Source organism: Equus quagga, chromosome 11 (genome assembly GCF_021613505.1).
Source record: "Equus quagga isolate Etosha38 chromosome 11, UCLA_HA_Equagga_1.0, whole genome shotgun sequence".
In the NCBI taxonomy this organism is placed as follows: domain Eukaryota; kingdom Metazoa; phylum Chordata; class Mammalia; order Perissodactyla; family Equidae; genus Equus; species Equus quagga.
Window position 1 is genome coordinate 31244411 of NC_060277.1, and position 22693 is coordinate 31267103.

General features: G+C 34.7%; 1 protein-coding gene across 2 annotated transcripts in view; it reads right to left on the reverse strand.

Annotated features, from left to right (window-relative positions):
• The window catches only part of GRIK2 (glutamate ionotropic receptor kainate type subunit 2), a 610822-nt gene that overhangs the window by 322498 nt on the left and 265631 nt on the right, over nucleotides 1-22693 (reverse strand). For both annotated transcript variants that reach the window (XM_046676126.1, XM_046676127.1), the window contains exon 6: nucleotides 20554-20727. In XM_046676126.1, coding sequence (XP_046532082.1) covers nucleotides 20554-20727 — 174 coding nt within the window. The remainder of the gene's footprint in view (nucleotides 1-20553; nucleotides 20728-22693) is intronic.

A 22693-nucleotide genomic window follows, 5' to 3' on the forward strand; every position in this document is an offset into this window, starting at 1 on the left:
CTTTAGTGGCCTGGGGTTCATGGGTTTGGATCCTCGGCACAGACCTACTCCACTCATCAGCCATGCTGTGGAGGTGTCTCACATACGAAGTGGAGGAAGACTGGCATGGATGTTAGCTCAGGGCAAATCTTCCACACATACAAAAACAGAAGTTTATTCTTATAGTTCTGGAAGCCAGAAGTTCTCCACAAGTTCAAACTCAAGGTGTCTGCAGCACCATGCTCTCTCTGAAGGATCTGGCAAGGAATTTGTTCCATGACTACACCTTTCTTTTAGTTTCTGGTAATCCTTGTTACCCCTTGGCTTGCAACCACATAACTTCAATCTCTGCCTCCATCTTCATCTGTTTTCCCTGTTTATGTCTTCACGTGGTGTTCTCCTTTGTGTGTATGTGAGTTTGTGTTCAAATTTCCCTCTTCTTACAAGGACATTAACCATATCAAATTAGGGCCCACTCTTAATGACATGATCTTAACCTGATTACATCTGCAAAGACTATTTCCAAATAAGGTCATGTTCATAGGAACTAGGAGTTAGAACTTCAATATATCTTTTTGGGAGACACAATTCAAACCATAATAGAGGAAAACTGGAAAACTATTATATGAGGTTAAAAGAGTTATCTGGAAATACATATCAAAATTTAAAACATACACACACTTTGATCAAGTGTACCACTGCTAATTTATCCTAAGGAAAAATAAATACATTTATGGAGATTTATAAATATAAAAACATTTTCCATAGGATTGTTTATTAAGGGGACAACCTAAACATTATCAGTAAATTATCATACACTTATATATTAGACTCTATGTAGAAATTTAAGAAGATAAGGTAAGTAAAAGAAAAGTGACAATGAACTCATAAATATTAGATGAAAGAGCCAACTTTCTGAACACCATGTATAGTGAAATTAAATTCATGTTAAAAATATATGTGTGGGGGGGCTGGCCCCATGGCTGAGTGGTTGAGTCTGTGCGCTCCGCTGCAGGTGGCCCAGTGTTTCGTTGGTTCGGATCCTGGGCGCAGACATGGCACTGCTCATCGGGCCACGCTGGGGCGGCGTCCCGCATGCTACAACTAGAAGGACCCACAACGAAGAATATACAACTATGTACTGGAGGGCTTTGGGGAGAAAAAGGAAAAAATAAAATCTTATAAAAAAAAAATATGTGTGGGTAGATTGATGTGCTAAAAATTATTGAAGAATGTGTATTAAACTGTTAATGTAAGTATCTTTGAAAAGTTGTATTATCCAATTTTATATATTATTTTGATTTTTAAAAATGTATTATCAGAAAAAGCAATTGATTGAGATATATTTTAAAGATATTCTAAGTGTCAAATAAGAAATGTTGAATGATGCTTATTTCAGTTTATTTTTCAAAAATAGAACTCTGCAAAGAAACTGTAATTGTCTTTTAAACATTCTATATCTCAAGTTGAGTTCTTTTGGTAGTCGAAACTAAACTCCATTAAAGAATTCAGTAGTGGGTTGGTTTTTTTTGTATCCTGATGTAACTCAATCATCTCCCATAAAATGTTTCTAATCCCCGTATTTCTGTGAATAGCACCATTAATTTGGTCTCCGACGCTTATAACATTAGTACTAATGTTGCCTTTTTCAAACTTAATCTTATATCTGTTTTGAGAATTCAGTAGTGTTAAACACAAAACAGAAGATTCTATCTACAAAGGAAGGTTACACAGCTGTTAGCCATTTGTATTTTGGGACTTGTTTATTTAGTTTTTCATTAATTTATTTTATCTGTTTTGTTTACTTACTATAGTATCCCCAGTGCCCAGAAGAAAACTTGGAAAACACACATTCTATCTGCCCAAGGGGTGAATAAGTGAAATTTCAACTAACCAGTAAGGAAAAGGAAAACATCTGATTTGCTTCCCCAGTGTATCAGCAGTACCCACAACAATGCCTGGCACACAATCAACACTCACTATAATCTGTTATTGAGTTTTAAGCTATTATTACTGCACAATGATAACTAATTTTAAAATAGCTATAATAAATTATCATCTAGAAATATTGAAAGACCCAGCAATCTTTGTGAATCAAAGACTCAGTTATGATCTATTAATTAATATAACATAAGTACCTTTCAGAGCTCCCTGAGTAGAAGAACCTATTCACTCTTTCCACTGTAGAGTTTTAGTTTCAGAGGGACTGTACTATCACAATTCTCTAAGAACACATAATGCATGTGTAGATCATAGGGCTATGGCCATTTAACTCAATTATTAAACCTATGCGCCTTGTAATCTGATTGTACTATTTATCATGCTTACAAGTTTCTCTCTCTATTTTGTTGAATACTGCTGGGCGTTGCTCATTGAAATATAATAACCTTCTTATAATTTTGAATTAGTTTGTTAATAGTATTATGTGTCCAATTAAAACATCTGTATTCATTTGCAAACACATATAAGACTACACTGTCCTATAGTCAGGACATACGTTTTGAGATTTATTTATTTATTTAACTGTTTTTTTTAACATTGGCACCTGGGCTAACAACTGTTGCCAATCTTTTTTTTCTTTTTTTTTTTTCTGCTTTATCTCCCCAAACCCACCCTGTACACAGTTGTATATCTTAGTTGCAGGTCCTTCTAGCTGTGGCATGTGGGACGCCGCCTCAATGTGGCCTGACGAGCGGTGCCATGTCCGCGCCCAGGATCCGAACCCTGGGCCGCCGCAGCAGAGTGCTCAAACTTAACCACTTGGCCACGGAGCTGGCCCCATAACTGTTGTTGTTTTTAATCCAAGCCTGTGATGTAGCTACACAATCCATTTTCAGTGTCCCACCTGATAACACATAGCACATGGTAAGTTAGGGGTGGGCATTATGAACTAAGGAAACTAAAAAAAGACAATCTACATCACCTTGACAATAACTCCACTTTTTAAAAGGCCCGAAATATGTATGTGTGATGGCCATGGAGATGCCCTGCTTAAATCTTCCTTCAAGACAAGCTGCTACTTGGAACTTAGCTGATGAACAGCCTCCAGCTTATGCACCTTCATATACACCACTGTGTTCCCTAGGCCATACTTCTCCAGGGTTGCTCCCAGCCAATGACTGAGCTTGGCAGGCTTACTAGAGCCAGGCCATTCCTGCTTGATGCAAAAGCCCTCTGGTCGGAAGCTCTTTGACATGGTTAAGAATTTCTTCATTGCAGTGCCAGCTTCCCTCTCTCCTTCCACAGATTTCAGATCTGCAACGCCAATCTGAAGGCTCTCTATATATTCTAACTTCCTCCTTCTTTGTCCTTCACAGGCACATCTACTGATAAGTCTGTTTTACATCTAATCTCATCTCCGCATTTACTTCATGAAGAACCAAAACAGACATAATATTTGATATATTTTTAATTGTAAAATTAAAAACTAGTTAATGCTCTGCATAGTATCGGTGTATGTTTGCAAATATACAACAGTAAGAGAAAATAATATTTTTGAATAATAAATATGCCAACAGACATGTCTTGAGATGGTATTAGATTTTTTAGAAGGTGGGGAAATCTATTTTAATTTTAATATTCTCTAAGATCTTCAAAACATTTTTTTAAAATTATCATATGTATAGAAGGTATTTGGTAGAACAAAGACAAGAAAATTCAACTTTTACTATAAGAGATCTGAAACAAAACATGATCAGTCTCTCTCTGGGTGGTGTCCTCATGGTGTTCATCTTTGAACTAAAAACAAAAATCAAAGCCTGAAGCACATTCACTGATTCATAGCTGAGTCATTTACGGGGCAGCACAGAGCTATGAAAGATCACAGAAAGATATTCCATCCAGCTGTGTTCCTGTGGGTACATTTTGATGATGGCAAAATATTGAATACAACACTAGCAAGAAGATTGGAAGTCTGTATGTCTCTTTATATACTTCCTAATGCTGTTGATTTATTTTTTTATTATTGCACTTTTTAAAGAATTTATTTTAAATAGCTCATTAAAGAAACAGAAACAATGCAGTTCAAAAACTGTATAGTCAATATTTAATATTTAAAGAGCATCAAAGTATATGGAGAAATTAATTGGTATGCAAAATATTTTTTACCACATTTAACTTTGTCATTTGGTAATTATAAATGATTGCTGTCTTACACTGGTAGAATATTAAAACAGCAAATTCTTACATTAACTGTCACTAGTTTTATTTTACATATAATTTGATACATTTTACCAAATTTCGTTTCCTTCAATTTGTCACCACTTGAAACATATGCATTGTCCAGAAAGATTTTTCTATTCCCTCTAAAGTAACACTGTTCTATTATAAAAAGAGATGGACATTAAAAGAAAATTTCCTAACAACTAGTGACAAGTTACGACCAATACCCATTTGTAAAGGCAAGTACATATGTGTTTTATCTAATGACAATTCTCTAACCTCACCATACTTGAACAGTGTTAGTAGCATGATTTAATACAGTTGACTACTCTGTCATTCTCGAAACACTTTCTTCTCTAGACTTTCATAAAATCAGATTCTTTCTTACTGCACATCTCTCTTCAATCATCTTTGTTGGTTCCTCCTTCTCTTCCTCACTTTTCAGGTCAGTTCTTGGCCTTCTTCTCCTCTCTGTCCACATTGTGTCCTTAGATGACCTTTTCTAGTTCCTTGGCTTTAAATATCATCCATATTCTGTTGACTCACAAATCTGTACTCCAGTCCTGACCTTTCACCTGAGTTTCAAACTCATAAAACATTTGTCATCTGAAAATCATTCATTCCCCAAATAATTCTTTCCTTCATTCAACAAATGTTGATTGAGTGCCTGTTATGTGTCTGACACTGTTAAGGCACAAAAAATACAGTAGTGAACAAAACAAAATATCTCCACTTGAAAGTCTAACAGGCAATTCAAACATAATGTATCAAAAGGGTACGTTGTTTTTTTTCACTTCCAAATCATCTTCTTAACTATTCTGTGTTTTCAGTATATGGCCCCATTTCCATCAACTTTCTCAGACTTTAAAAACCTAGAAGTCTTCTGTCTCAGTGTGGGTTCCCACAGAAGTAGATCCTGAGACAAGCATTCAGTGCAAGTAGATTATTTGCGAGTTGCAGGGAAGACAAACAAGGAAGGGAAGACGTGATATAAGGACAGGAAAGCAGTTAATAAATGGTGATTATGCCAGATACCACAATGTGTGAATGGAGTTTGATCTCACAGGGAAATTTTGAGAAATTATACAAAGTGCACATTGCACAATTATCTCACTCTAAGACTGAGGGAGCTAGGATATTGATACATTCATTCTCATTGGTAATGGGCTTCTTGGGGCTGTGAGGGAGGGACCTTAATTGCTCAGTACTTCCAGTCTGCTAGACATGTAAGAGAGCGGCCCTCTGGAAAAAGTCCTTAGACACAGAGAAGCAGGTATGGTCGCCAGAAGTCTTCTGGGCACCCTGAACCATAAAGTCAGAGGGATATGGGTAAGGCACTGACAATAACGGCTATATCCTCCTTGATTCGACCCCATCCCCCCAATTTACCCATTCGTGAATCCTGTGGATATCACCTCAAACTATATCTCAAATTCTATCACTCTTCCCAGCACCACTGCTAACATCTGAGTTCAAGTCACCAACATCTTTCACCAGCATTACTGACATAGCTGTCTAGCTCTTCTCCCCACTTTTATTCTTCTTTCCTACATTCTATTGTCACACAGAAGCCACAGGGATCATCCCAATGCCTGAATCAAATTATATCCCTCTAAAGTCCTCTAGGCCTTCCACTGCAATTAGATCAAATCCAAACTTACATGTCTTTCGGAGACCTAAATGATATGTCTCATGGCCACTTCTCTGATCTTCCATCATTTTCCCTCTCACTCCAAATCATCCAGCACACTGATAGGTCACCTTTCTTCCCCTCAGACACAACTTGCTTGTTTCCATCTCAAAGACTTTGGACTTGTTCCTTCTGCCTAGGATGCTCTTCTGATAAATCTGTGCATGACTACTTATTTCTCCTTATGTAGGTCTATCCCACACATCATCTCCTACCAACACCCTAGTTAAAGTGCCCTCTCTACACATAGTCACTCTCTGGCTTCTTATCCTAACATGTTTTCTTTCATTTATCTCTTCTATTTACCAAATAGAAGGTAAATTCCATCTTTATCTGTTTACCACTATATCCCCATGTCAAGAACAATGCCTAACACATAGCAGATTTTAAAGAAATAATAGTTTAACTTGAAGAAAACGTCATGCAAACAGCATATACCTATTTTTAATGAAATATGTACAAGGGCACAGGAAAATTAATAGAGATAAATATATGATCTCTTTTCCAAAGCAACCAAAGCTAATATTTGGTCAGTTAATTAAGATGGTTGGTTAAAGCATATATGCTTTAAAATTTTTATTTTAATGTGGCATATCTAACTATAAATTTATCTCTAAATATATATTAATGTAGCGACAAGATCCTTTTCAGGGTCTGCTGATTGAAATTCCTCTCCTGTTTCACATAAGCCTCAAACATAACAGATTATCCATGATTTCCAAGCTTTAGTTTCTTTTAACTGAACAAAAAATAAAGAGATACTTGCAAAGCAAACTATGTGTAGAATCTACCTTTTAGATCTCTCTTGCTCACATTAATATATAAAAAAAAATCTTAGATGGCTTGCCTTTATCAAGTTTTTTCAGTGTAATCATCTTAGTTTTCTTAGAAACAAGTTTCTGTTTTGCCCTTGTATTTCATTATTTTATGTAATATTTAATTGAATTAGTCATTAATAAGTACAACAAGCATTAACTGGTTTTAGAAGAAACACTATTGACCTTTTTAAAGAACACCCAACTGTGGGAGCAAAATACAGAAGCATGATGGAGTAGCCTATTAGCAATGAGATTTCAGGCTGCTATGGACATCGGTCAATTTGTTTTAACCAATGGATAGAGAGCTTTGGTTATTTTTGTGAATCAGTTATGGGAGGGTATGTTAAGAGAGCTTCTACTGGTCCCTAAATTGTTAGTTGTCATTCTCTTGGCTTGGGTGTGTTAATGAATAGAAAATTTTAATTTTCTTCTACATTTTTTTTTTAGTTTACAAGTTTCCTACAGTATGCATCATCTATACAATAAAATTTAAATGATATTAAGTAGTCTAAATATTTATGATGCTTTTAAAAGCATGAGTAACACCTGTGTTTATCTTATTGTGATTTTGATTGTTTCAAATATACTTAAAATTTACTTACATTTTGGGTTAGGAGACTCTCAAATCTAGAAACCTATTCATGACTTTTGTCAGTTAAATTTATGTGCACCTGCCTCAGAGGCTAGAGAAGTTCATATTTTAAAGGTATTTTACAGTCTTTAATTTATCACTTATTCATTTCCCTTTCCCTTTGATAAAGTAAAAGATTTGAAGAGAAGAATAAATATTTAAAGGCTGAGAATGGAGTCTGAGAAGTTGATTTTTAAAGGCAACATTTAGCAGGAGTAATATTTTCCTTGAAAGCCAGGACCAGAATTCAAATTAAAATCTCTTTTCCCAAGGCATATTCCTAAAACCCGAGACACATTTGGTGTGGAGCCTCAGGCTGTTCTGGCGTGACTACTGGGAAACAAAGGCTGTAAAAGATGTAGCAATTCTTTAACCGACATTCAGAAGGACTTAAATTTTTCACTTTCAAGGTTGCTTAGCCTGGATGGCCACACAGGTTGGCTAGACCCTTTTCTGTGAAAGGTTGCAAACCATATGGCGATAGATTCTGGGACGTTTCCCCCTATTTCCGAAAAAGAAACTGAGACACTACTGCAATAAAAAACAATATTCTGGCTTCCAACTTCTTGCCAGGCCCCGCTCCCTTTAGGTATCACTACCATCTCAAATTCTACATGTCGGCTATCAATGCTATCCCCTTTCCAAGGTACCTCCTCCTCCAGACAGCCTCATTTTTGTTAAAAGCATTAGTGTCCTTCTGGTCATCTAAGCTGGAAAGCTCAGGTCTCTTTTGTCTCCTTATTCTCCTTCTCACCTTAAAAAGGCCTTCCCATTCAATCATTCCATTGAGCCCTCTCTATTCTACTTCCAGACATTATTACTGTAGGCTTGAATTACAGCTTCCTGCCTCCCCCAGGAGGGAGTTGAATGCACGGGCACAAAGCCACCACATGAGCCTCCTGGGAGCAGGGCGGAGCAGGAAGAGCACAAGTTACCAAGTTAGAAAGGCCTGGACTTAAAGCTCAGCCTCCACCTTCTTAGCTGAATGTCCTTGGACAACATACTAAGCATATTTGAGCCTCAGTTCTAGCATCTGTAAAGTGAGAAATAATGCTCATCTTGCAGCACTTTTTATAATTAGAAATAGTGTAAGGCAAGCACGTCTTTATATAACCACCACAAAGGGCAGAATGCGCTGCAAAGAGTGGATACATAGTAAATGGTAAATATTACTTGTATTGCACTCTGTTATTTTAAAACATCTAAAGGCTTTCCATTCTCTTCTTCCAACTTGGCTTTCCTGTTCTCAGCTAGTCTTATCAAAATGCTATTTTATGTTCAAATTCACATTTAAGATCCAGCTCAAGCACTATCTCCTCCAAAATTTCTTTCCTAATCATACCAAACTGTCAAATTCTTATATCACTGTAGCAGGTGTGCCCAGTACTTGGTGATGCTGAAATAATAATAAGAATAAAGATAATAAAAATTATTATTATTAACTTAGCTCTAAGTGGAAAGATAGAAACAGCAAATACTCTTGGTGTAGGATTTCTTGTTCTGAGTAGAACCATCAAAATAACCTTCTTTCTTTCTTTACTTCAGTAGACGAAAGCCAACTCTGCACCATCTCTGTGGTGGCCACAGCAACTGTACATTTTACAGAGACCGCTCTTTCCTTCTTTCCTTAGTAGCAGGGGCTTGAAAGTTGCTGTGGAGGAAGTGGATAAATTTGCAAAAGGGCCAAGGAAACTCCTAGGAGAAAAACAATCACGTCTCCAATCCAGAACACCTCTGAGGGGCTGAGGCTGCCCAAGTGGAGTCAGGTGAGAGAAAACAATCCCCAGCTGAGCGAGGACACAGCCCAGACAGGATCTGAGGGCACTGGGGAAGGGCTGGGTGTGCAAACAGCCTATGACAGATGTGGGGCGCCTGACTCAGCCACGCTGGCACGACGGGCAGGCTCCCAGATACGTGTCTGTTGTGTAAGGTAACGAGCTAGAAACCTGAAAAGCTGAAAGCTGGAATGGTGGGAATCCAGGCCAATCTGGGAAGGAACTTGAGCCCTAGCTCTAGCTATGAGTGACCAGACAGGATGTGGAAGGACAATTGGCAAAAATGGCCTCTAACACCAGAGGCAACAGAAGCATGGGTGGATAGAGACTACCGTTTGATTGCCACATTTTCAGCAGAAATACCAGGACCCTAAGTCTGGCATGAGCTCCAAGACTGCGGTACCACTTTCTGGAGTGCTTCAAACCTGGTGTCAGCTACGGAATGCTCCAGGTTGAATAAGACACATCTGAGTAGAGCATCCTACAAAGGAGACTGTGGTCCCATAAACTGGCCTGATCAACTTGATGAAGTCTTGAGTTCCTTGCCCTTATCACCAGATGGTGGTCTTTTGATCATGGCCATCGAGGGAACTACAAAGAAAGAGAACTGTTCTTCCTGTTAACTTGGGCATGTACCATTCTCAAGCGGTGATTTTATGTGAAGTTGTAGTTACATCTTAAGCAAAAGTGGATAAACTCCCATCTAAAAACACTATTTTCTACATCTATTCCCTATTACATGTCAACATTTTTTTTTGATTATTTAAGGCCACATTTTACTTTCCTTACTAAATTGATAATTCTTCGGGTGCAGACATTAGGTAACACATATATATTTTTTCTTATCCACATGGTCTAATACCACACATTGCATACAGTAGGTATTCAATAAATATTTGGAGAATGAATTAATGAGTAGCAATACACCTGAACTTTTCATGAAGAATTCATTTGGTACCATTTGAACATCTGTGTCTGTTTAATAACTTTACTTTTCCCTTCTGGTTCAATTTGGTCACAGGGTATTCTGAAGATTAATGAATAAAATATTTATGACTTCTTTTAGAAAGGCAAATGAAAGATCAACATAATATTTCCTCTCTGCATAATAAAGCGAGAGAATTCCTAATATCCCTCAGGCAAATTCACCCTAAAACTCTTCATTTCCTTTTATCTGAAATATTCTTTTGATTTATTAATGTGGATTTAAAGAGTACTGGCCAAGCATATCTTGGAAATTAGTGCATTAGAATAGATCCTTGACCATTCCTTAGGCCTTTATATCATAAAACTGTATAGGTTACACTTTTTAAAAACTGCCTTTCTCATGTAAATATAATTACTTAGGTATCAGCATCATAAAATGAAGGCCAACAATTTGATAGTAAAACTAGTGCTGATTTGTGTTCATTCATTCACTTAATCTCAACCAGTGCATTGAAGTAAGCAACTACCTACTCTTAGATTTTTTCTAAAGAGTAGTATTTACTTAGTTGCATTCTTATTCAATTGTCACATTTGTACAAACAGCATCAAAAGACTCTTTGAGAATGAAGAACTTTACTGTGAACAGAAATAGTACTTGCACTAAAGTGTAGAAATGGTATTTGCCTTGAAGTAAATGGATACCATGTTTGGAGGATCTAATATGTGTCAGACACTGTCTTTAAACAACATAAAAGTTATATTTTTAATCTGTATAATCACACTATGATGTATTATTATTTTCTTTAAATAGATAAAGTAATGGAGGCTTTATTAAATGTTAAATAATTAGCAGAAGTTAATAAAGGAAGTAATAAGCAGACCTCAGTTTCAATAGTCAGGTGATTCTGATTCCAAAGTTCTTACTCTAAGTTGGAAGTAAAATAGATTTAACAGTTTCTATAACTGCCGTAAAAAACCCAAGCAAAAATCCATCCCTTAATTCTGTGCCCCACAAGCCATCTTCTTAACCTAAAAAAAGAAGTGACCTGACATTGAAAGGAAATAAATGGCACGTCCATTTTCATAAACTTTTAACTAGATTTAAAAACGTGTTAAGAGGGATATATCATTCTAATAGCATATTTCAAATTATTATAATTGGCTCATTTTTAAAGAAGATTACTAGATTCAAGTACAAGTAGATTCTGTATGAATGCTTGTTAAGGTTTCTATGTCAATTGGCATCCAACACACACACACAAACACACACACACACGCCACATATCTACTACAGTGTTATTGCATACAAGAGATAACAAATGTTGAAATAATACGATTGCATTGATTAAACTACATGCGTTTTATCAAAATTTGTTCTCTATTTATAAGGCACCAAGAGGCAATAATCCAGCTTATAATTATAAAAAGTCAGGTAGATTTTCAATATTTTTATATGTCAATTCACTATCCCTTTTGATCCTTAGGACAATACACTAAAATTTATTATTTCTATTTGACAAGCAAGGCTCAAAGAGGTTAAGTAACTTGCCTAAAGAAACAGCATTAGAAAGGGTTGGAAATGAGGTTCAGATGCTGGCCTCCGACTCCTATTTATTAGTTTAATCTATTTTGGAAGGAAATAGAAGGGTTTAGTAGACCAACCACCTACCACTTTACTCAAAATTCGTGTGAAACTCTATCTATTAAAGTTGAAGAGGAAACAGTAAATGTAACATTTTTTGCTGGTTTTTAATTCATCATGCCCAACTTTTACCTCTGGATGCTTAAGGATTCCTTTATATTTGCTTCTGACTATAGTTCAGGAATCTTCCCTTATGCGTAATCAACCAATTCTATGTATCTGCATCTATAAAAGAAGGATTGTGTCTGCCCCATGATGTTGTTACAAGGTAATAATAGCATTAGAATGTAGTAAGCATTAAATACATTTCACATTTAGGTTATTTTATACTATGGCTTGTCAGATACAAATGGTAACATGCAATGGGAGCTAGGCTCAGAGTTCATATATGAGGTCATTGTTTGGGTCAAACGTCCTAGGATTCTTAATATTCACACTTTATATATGTGTACGCTCTGTTTCTAATAACAGATTCAGGTAATTCTTTGGATCAAACAGGCAAGAGAATTTCTGCATTGGTGGGATATAGAGGTAGGTAATTTAAAAACAAAAAAGAGGGAAACATCTACTGTGGTATATATTTACATTAAAAAAATCAGTTATGATTGTTGTTTATTATATACAACACAAATTTTATTATATACCAAATTCTTGATTTATTTGCAGTATTTTGCAACTGTCTCAACTTCTAAATAAAATTCTTCTGAAATTGAGCATGACAAGCTGAAATTTATTTGTTACACATCACAGTAGTGAAGAGGAAAAATTTGTTAAAATTTGACAGACATATTGAGTCCAAAATTAATAAAATCTACAGCTAAATGCTACATATTTATAAATAAATATTTTTATAAATAGTTAATATTTAATAACAAAAATCTATCAAAATCTTATATCCATTTAGTATCCTGAGGCCATATATTATAAGTGCTAATTATCCTATTAATATTGTAGCCAGTACCACTGTTTTTATAGTAAATAAGTGAGTATATAGCTTACTATTCACAAAAGCATCTAAAAGTAATATGAATTTATATCAATATAAATAATAAAAATTATATATGTTTATATTATTGTTTTTATATAAAGTTGTATATAAATGTAAGTACCTAAATAAATGGAAATATTTTATTATTATTTTTAAATTTATTTTATTTAGAGACTGTAGTGAGGCCAAGATATCTTTTATCTGGTATTGTATTTCAATACTCTTTGGAAATAAATTCTAAAATTAGGGAAATAAATAAAATTCCCAAAATTATGAATAAAATGGAATAATATAGGAAAACATATAGTTTCAATGGAAGTCTACTCCCTTTCAATCTATCCCCTATTCCCAAATAAAGAATGTAGATGAGCTCTGTGTACTTTACTCTGAATGCAAATAATCAGAAAACATGTTTTGTACACTTTAGAAATAGATCCACTCTTTCTTTTTCAGAAATAGATCCAATGAAGAGAAAGTACTATAGTTTATAGCAATTGTTAACCTTCCTTAGCCAGAACTTTTCTGGTTCCTTATGAATATGTATCTGAGTAATAATATTTCTTGCTATCCATAGGCCTCACAATCTCTTACACTCTGTTTCTAATAAATTTCAACAACTCTTTCATACTGACCATAACTATTCTGAATTCCTATATGTTAAATGTTGTACGTTTATAATTAACTATTATTTAATTGATATGTAAAAATTTTATTACAGCTTTATCGCCATTGTTTCCTAATCCATTCCTCTAATCCAGGACATCAAATATTGTCCTGGATTATGTGAAATATGTCAAATACATTAAACTTACTATTAGCCCCATTCTAACATGAGTGTCTGCTCCAGTAAAAGAATCCACTGCTTATTTTCATGAGCATCTTGTATTCCCTTTATATTGTGCCCTGTACGTGCTTTCCCAAGGTTGACGCCTTGTTACTTCACAGTTTCCTTGGCATTTCGGTTTCTCAAGGACCCATTCATTGTTTACTCTTACCGGTTCTACCTTGATGCCTAGTTCTGATGTGGAGTCCTAAATCTCAGAACGTTGCCAGTTTCCAGACTGCAATGTTGGACTTTGCCCTCTTGTCAGGGCATTGGCCATCACCTTCTCTAGGTGTGCTTGTCATTGACTGTACCCTGAGAGACGATCCTTCCTGAATACCACAAATTTCTGCTTAGCTAGTTTTCCTCATACCATCTGTGATTGGTTATATCCATATGTAACTATATAGATATTAAATATAAAAGAAGAAACTGAGGAAAATTGTGAGCAGAAATGTATTTATTCTTTACAAGTTTGCATTGCATGATCTTAGATCAATGCTTTGAAGATAAATTTTGTTCTTCAGGCAGAAATTCTCTTGATTCAATCTTACTTTTTCCAACTGAAAAGTTTAAAAATTGCCCTAAAAAATAACATGAGTATGAAGGAAATGCTTCGTGGCAACTGCCATTTTTCATGTAAGGAACAATTACTTAAAATAGAAATTCTCTCTCTTTATCAGCTTTAAATAAATGCTGATTATTTAATCTGCCAATGAGCAAAGGCAATTAGATGGAATACTCTATGTTAATGAAACAGTCGAAGTTGTTAGGTCAGCTCAATTATTTACATTCAGATTTAACTTGCAGCTTAGTACATCATGGAAGATTAATAGGTATAAAAAGTTAAGAAATATAGTGCCATTCTGTTATTCATGCCACATACTCCACATCATTTTACTATTAAATCAATCATAAACAAATGTAATGAATGTTGTTCTTATGACTTCATTACATACTCTGAAATATTTTATACAAATATTTCTTCCATATTTGATTATAATATAGATCCCAAAATATTTCTTCTGTGGTAAAGACAAGAATAAAAATAGCAGTTAGGGTAATAAATTTTGTGAAATGTTACATATTTTTCAGCAAAATACTAAGAAGTTATGTAAAACCCCTGGTGAATATATGTTTGTCTCTTTCTATCACAAAATAGCATAGAAAACAAGGAATTTTAACAGGATTTGAAGGAAGACTTGGGAAACTACATCAATCAAGTACAAAATTGAAAAGGAGTCAATAATCAAAGTTTGAATATGATTTTCTGTACCAACAAAGATCTGAGATGTGATCAGTAAGATATTCACTGTCTTCTAACTTTGTCAATTCCCTAAGTTTTGGCAGGAAATAGCGGTATTGTCTTCATCGCCAAATCCTGAATGCCTGGTATCAAATCCTGAGTGTTGTGTACAACATTACACACAATTAAAATTGGTCAAAGAAGGATAATTCATTCATTATTTTGCTACTTTTTATACTTTTGGGTTTTAGTGGAATATGAGGTAAAATCAACTCTTTCAAAAGGCCTTTATTGATTAAACAATGGCAAGTTAGTTTCATCCATTGTCTGGCAAAGTTTTATGTTTATGCTCGTTTCAACTGAATCAAAGAAAATAGTTACAGCTAATTAAGACAAGCAGACAGCAGCAAAGGTAGGCTTGTAGTTCTAGTAGTAAATGAAAGCCTACCTGGTCATACTTTATTTTTCCTTGGTTCTATTTTCGTTGACTTTTCTAAAGGTAAATCTTTGTACAGTAACAGAGTAATCACTGTGTCCACTTAGTATGTGAGCTAACTCCCTGGTGTGAATTGTGTATTCAAGATATTGATCCTTTAAGTTCAGTTAACCAAATGATGAAAGAAAGTGTAAAATTTCTGAGCTGCGGTCTATTGCTATTAAGAAATAATTGTTAGGAGAACATTGGAACTTAAACACACAATGATTCACCTCTCAAACATTCTCCCTCCCTTTGTAAAAGAGAATGAGAACTACTCTTCTAACTCACTAACCTTTTACTATTTATTTAAAAGCATTTCTAAGCTTTTGCCTTTTAAAGTACTTTTCTAACAAATAATTGAGACTAGCCTAATTGCATTTTCTAAATAATTAGATATCTTGATAATAAAGTGCATGGAGGTAGATAAAAAAAGCTCTCCAGAATATATTTGGGGAAATGAGAGGACTTAGTGATTAGAACATAGGCACAATAGGATTAAAATAAATTAGCACACACATTTGTTCAATCAGGCAGTCCCTCCCTCATTATGAGCACCTGCTTTGCACTAGGCAGTGAAGTAGGTACACAGGCTTCAAGAATGACAAAACCAAGTTCTGGCCTTGAAAGAGCACACAATCTATTAGGAAACCAGAGTTTCACACCCAGAACTAAATCTCAACATGAGGTTAAACATAAAGTGCATAAATGAAGGAGCACTCAGGTAAAATCACAGCAAAGGTAACATACGACTTGAAAATTAGAACATGAGCAGGAATAAGCCGTGCATTCAAATAGGGGGAGGTGGTTCAGACAAGAAACATCCTGTGCTGAAATGAGGAGGTGCATGAGTTTGGCTTGGTGGAGCAGGGAGTAGGCAAACAGGAGGCTGGACAAGTAGTAGCAGCCCGACCATGGAGGGCCTTGACAGTTTAGCAAATAAGTTTAAATTTCATCGAGTAAATGACAAGGAGTCATGAGCAATATTCTGATAAGATCACACTAGAAAGAAGGTAAGTGTAAGAGAGCAATGTTAGGAGTGGGAGGGGCTTCAGTGAACAGACTATTCCAATAGCCAGGAGAGAGACCACTGGGGCATTAACTAAGGCATAACTCTAGGGTGAAAAGAATGTAGTTGAGAAAGAGATTGACACAGTGGATTTGACAGTGGTTGATGACTGTTGGATGTGAAGAGAGGAGAAAGGAAATGGAGGGAACAGTTGGTATCCAGAATTTAAATTTCCAAAACAGTAATCTCCCTATAGTTCTCCAACGATATAAGCAACCAAGACAGTCATTATTGACTTGTGTTGCAAATTTACATTATCAAGAAATATGTGTGGTACTATATATCAACATAAGAAAAATGGTATTTTCAAACTACCGAATGGATTACAGGTACATTAGTATTAATATGCATAGACATTGCTCCCATTATGTCTATGGGAAGGATTTCTAGGATAAAGCTAGACTGTTTAAAATTTACCCTGAGGTATTGGTACTTGACTTTATTCTCTAGAATTGAGATTGCTGCAAAAATCAATAAATCAATAATAAATATAACCATAATCAAGCTCTGACAGATTCAAAAACCGTGAATTCCTGTCCTATAGTAACTGTGCTTGGGGAAGGCAGGTGACTGGTCAGAAGACTGGGAGAAATGTCATCTGATCATGCAGTGAAGGACAGTGACAATGTTAAGTGAAGGGGCGTGCTCACCAGGAGCATGGAAATATGTGACTACTTAATAGGGAATGCACAGTAGAGAATGGGATTGGTAATAAGAGCCCATGTCTAGAGAGGAGTTCAGAGCACACTAACCGGATGTGTGTGGATATGGGAGAAAGTGCGAGAAAGGTGACGTCAAGACTTTTGTGTGAAGGAAGAGGGTTGGACTTCCTTTCTTCCCTTCCTCCTTGACTAGATCAGCCTTGGGTGTAATATGTGACTTGGTTCCCTGGTTGGGTTTATACCAAATGAAGGTAAAAATTTGACTGAGCTACCAACACCAATATCTTTAATGTGATGATCCTAGCCCATAGAAGAAGAAACTACAGCTACAGGAGAAATGGTCTTGTATTCAATAGCCATTTCACTGATAAACACTTAACTTAGGGGCCAATTAAGGTGCTAACTCAACCAGAAAAATTCTTATGAATTCAATTCATTGTTTCCTTTTATAGCTCAAATATGAAGAAAGAATATGAAAGTCTAAGCACTCTGATCTTACATAGTGACAAATGACTATGATGCTGATAATAATAGGCCTTGCTCCAAGCACTAGGGACTTTGCTGATAATCCCATTTCTTTATGGACCACGGGGAGAAAAAAGAACAAGAGATATATAAACACTGAGATCTCATGATTGACTGAAGGGAATGTTGCCAATGCCACAAGGCCAGGCTATAATTCTTTTCTTTTCTAACTAGAATCCTCTCAATTTCCTGCCTTCATTCATGGTGTAAATAGCCTATTAATTTCTTTTCCCAAACATTTAATGACTGGGAAAACGCTTACAACATAATCTTACATGGAAAAGAAAAAGTATATTCACACAAGGCATAAATATACCAAAATTTTAATAAAGATTTCATATTCATTTCATTTTTATAATAATAGTGCACTATTTTATAATTAAAATTAATGGTATATGATAAAAAATATTTCACATATAATCTTGTACGTCATTATATAATGTTATATAACAAAAAGATTTTAAAAGATATTATCAATTTTCCAAAATGGAAATTGTAAAAAAATAATCAATCTGCATCCATTTTGAAAGAAATTTTTATGTTTATGGCAGACTTCATGTTTGCTTCCAAAATATTTTATGTTCCATGATATATTTATAAATATAATAAAATAAATAGCTGGTACAAATTTTTAGATAAGAAATACTATTCAAAAAGTGCTCATACAAGTAAATTTATCTTTAGCCCATTCATTTAAAAAATGTTCTCATGTAAGCTTTCTGGTGAAATCTTTAGAGTTCTCAGTAACTCAAATAAAATATATAAATGAAGGGGCAATTATCTCTTCTATGTGAAAACTTCCAATTTTTTCTTATTTAAGATGCCACTTGAAAAGCATTTTATGACTATACCAAACAGAAGAATGTTGGCATTAAAAATTCTTCTAAAAATTTCGAAATCCATGGTCTCTACACAATGCCCAGAAATTTCAATAAATAGGTTAATTTTCCTATCAGTGCACTTCCAGTCTATCATTTATCCATTCCCACTAAATCACCTGTCAGTTCAGAAGAAGGGCAGAATTGAGGAGGAATGGACTCATGGCTAGAAAGAAAGAACTCAGATTTGTATTCCTCCTAACATGCTGCCTTTTTGTTCCATCTTCTGAAGGTTAATTATCTCCAAGAGCCCCTACCTCCCTGGATAAGAAATTAATATACCTTCTTTTGTATTTATCTGTCTTTCAACAGTCTCCATAAGTTACCAGAAGTTAGAACATACTTTGTTTCAGCGGATGACATGCAGAGTCATTCAGGGAATCATACAGAAACACGGAGTACCCAAGTAGAGTCGGATAATTTTCGTGATTCTGATTTATAAAGGGGCACACTAGTCCTTGGACATATCAATAATTATTAAGACTGTCATGATGCCTATTGATTTACTTTTCCTAAATTCATTCAATAATGGTTTTGAATAACAAATAAGGTATCCATCCTGAATTTAGAACAGTAAAGAGAACTAGAAAGCAATACATACATGACTAAAATGACAATTTAAAGGATAGCATACATTTTAATTTTCAAATATAACATTGTCTTAATAAGTGCCCAAAGTCTGATTCAAAATCTTCGAAGTGGGAATAGAGTATAATATTTCTAATTTTTTTCTATGTTTTATTTTATCTTTAATCTAAATGTACTTTACAGGAAAATATTTTTATTTTGAATTTATTTAGAAATTTTCTTCCCAGTAAAGTTTCTCAAATATATCTTAGGTTAAGACCAAAATACCAGAACTAGTCAACCATCTCTTTCTATGCAAAGGAGTAAAATTCCCCTCATATTTCTTTATAAATTAATGTGGATATAAGACATTTTCAAATTCTAGTAGGTTATTTTTCACACTAAAAGAAAACAAACGCCTTTTTTTTTCATCAGAAGATTGGTGCCTTGAGGGTAACTATGATTTCTTCAGAATCTCTATTAAGACACTCAGTTTGTATCACTAAATCTTCTTTTAAGGGAAAAAATAATTAAATTTTCCCATTATTTTGCTACAACATTAAAAATATCCTTTGAACTCCATTGAAGCAATTAACGGAAAAATTACAATCATAATAAAAAAGCTTTTCCACAGATCAGAATAGAGGATGTTTAAGCTTATAAAGTCCCCATTTAGATTGACACTTACCAAAAGCAGGTAATAATGACTTAGGAAATGTAAATATTGCCAAAGTGCTGAGGTATTTCCTAAATTATAGAAATAATTTGGAGTATAGAAAATAGATTTAATGAAAATATATTAGGCATTCATAATTTGTTTAAATAGTATAGTATAAACGTACTCAGTCCTATAAAGTAGCCAGTAGCTACATTTGGCTACTGAGTATTTGAAATGTGACTAGTCTGAATTAGCATGTGCCATGTCAAATACACACCAACTTTCAAAGACCTAGTAGAAAAAAACGCAAAATATCTCAGTCGTAATTTTTATATTAATTATCTTTTTAAATAATACTATTTTTGATATAATGGGTTAAATAAAATAAACTAACAACATTGATTTTTATCTAGTTTTTGTGTATGTTTTTTAACCTAGCTATTAGAAAATTTTAAATTATAAATGTGCCTTGCATTAGATTTTCATTGGCAGCACTAGTATAAACAACTAAATTTATTTAAGAACGTACCCCTTTTACAGTTTATGCATTAATCCAGTTTCTAGCTTTAAACTAGGACTTGAAAATGATTATTGGTTACTCTTGAGCCTTAAAAAGTGAATAAGCTCAAGGAAGATTTTTGTGTGATGTATGTCATCCATGCAACCAATATCAGAAACCAACATGATGAAAAGTAATCACATATTGGTAGTTAAGATCTGAAGGATAACTATCAGGTTAAGGTCTTCTTTTCAGCCTCCAATTTATCCTATATATATGGCACTAATTAATTTTACAGAAATCCCTACATTATAGTATACTAATGATAGTTGTAATGCTTTTTTAGATACTTGGATAAAAGTGTAAATTTGCCATATAAAATTGATTTAGAACATCGTTAATAGAATTATTTGCAATAGTAGCTCTGTTATCATGCCTTTAAAATCAACAATTAAACCAAAGTTTGGATCCAGAGGATTTAACAACTTATGCGATATTACTTAGAAACATGCAAAACAATCTTTAAGTGAGTATTCATACCGTCATAAATCCATCCAGCAAACCTGAATCGGGTTTTGGAGGTGCCTGCAACCTTTCCATTGACCACTTTTCAATGATGGAGGAGACTTGTGTATTTTCTGTATTTAATATTCTGAACCCCGTCATGTTAACGCCACTGTAGCGGTAGGGTTCTACATCAAGAGCAAAGAGGTCCTGAAAGACAAGTTTCTTCGTGTTATTATCAATCGAGTATATTCACAGACATGTATAATTGAAATAGTCACTTATTCTTGCTTCCCTTAGAATAGTTAACACCATTGTGTCTCAAGTGATGTTATGTATCACAAATCACCAAGATTCAAACAGACTATTCTTATGCTTTGCCAATGCAAATTTATATATTCTACATAAACATGTACATATATATCATATTCTAATTCCACCAATGGAACAACAGGCTTTTGTGTAACATATCTTTAAGATTTGCATAAGCTTTCTTCTCCATGTTAAGAATAGCTTGCCCTCAAATGTTATGCATTAATATTATACTTTTCATTGACTATAGTGTTTTTCTAAGCTCAGCTTCCTTGACTGGGTATTGAAATTTTTTTTTATTTTCTGTTGTCTTTTTTTCTTTTAAAGAAATAGGTCATGAAATATGACCTCTAATCAATGAAAATTATATCAAAGCTGAGGAAAAAAGTTAACAAGACTAGCCTTTTTGGTTGCAGAACTTTTGCAGTTCCTTTGTCCTATACCTTATCCAGCAACTTCACCATAAGGAGCTCTTTAGATTTTGATTGCCCCTTCCAGTCTGTATACAGTGAAGGCTCTGGCTTTGCTCTTTGGTTTTCCCAAGAGATAGGAGGCCAACGTTGTCAGAGGAGTTAGAGGTCACTATGAGAACATACAGCATGTGGGACTTTTGCCCTCTTTTGAGCTGGCATTGGCTAGTCCTCAGATCTTACCAACAACAATGAGAACCAGGGAAAGATTAATGCCATTGTTCCTGTGCACAGCTTGTCTTGGACTCATACAACTACACAGGCTAGATAACAGGAATATAATTCAGTGAGAGCAGTTGATGTCGGTCTGAGATGTGCTCTGTTCTGTGAAACATATAAGGGATCTTTAGATTTTTATTTTTTGACATTTGCGATCTAGCCAAGGAGATATATATATATCTCCAAGGGGTAAATAAATAATGTATTGCAACACACGCTAAGAGGTAAAAGAGTAGATGTGATAAGTGCAAGGTATCAGAAGCAAGAAAGATGCCTTTTAATTTTTAAAATTAGGAACAACTTCATAAAGCAGATGGGATCTGAGCTTCCATTAAAGAATGGCCAGGATTTTGACAGCCAAAAGGAAAAAGGAGACCATTCAAAGTGTCAGTAGAGACACAAAAATTAGAAAACATAAAAAATTAGGTTGGAATCAAACTAAAAAAGGCCTTCAATTACAGGCTAGTGAGTTCTATATATCCTCAATTGTTTTTTTTATTTTTTTCTCTTATTAAGAGATACTTTTGATTTCCCTAAAATCTTGTGATTATGGTAGAATTGAGTTGCAACAGCATTGAAATATAATTTAGTCACGAGTGAAGGCTTCCACTCCCTCTCCACTAGCCTATCACTAAGTTTCTTACAGGCCACAAAATGTTGCCTGGTGGGAAGTGACATAGAGATACAGCAGAGCTGACCTTAATATTTACCAGTAAAATACAACCTACTGCATGAAAAATCTCAACTGGAGGAAAGTTGTTATTACAGGAAGCTATTATGATCAACTAAATTTTAGTAATTTGATCTAGTAGCTTCAAGACTCCTAAAAGCAAGGAGACCAATTGGAAGACTTTTGGAGAAGATGCATGCTAGAGACACTATGGAGGAAAAGTCAGTAGTATTTCTTGGTGACACAGGAGTCAGAGACAATGGAAATTTTGAAGGAAATCAGAAGAGGGGTCTATACATTCAGAGGACAATACATTAAGGTTTAAATAATTTGAAGTTATCTTAATGCCACACAATTAGAATTGTTCTGTAATGTACCAATACACAACAATTCAGGAATATTACAGACGGGCATTTAGATCTCATTTGAAGAAAGGTAAAAATTGAAGCTCTAAACACATACCAGTTCTGAAGGAAATAATAAAAGAGAAACAAAGAAAATAGGA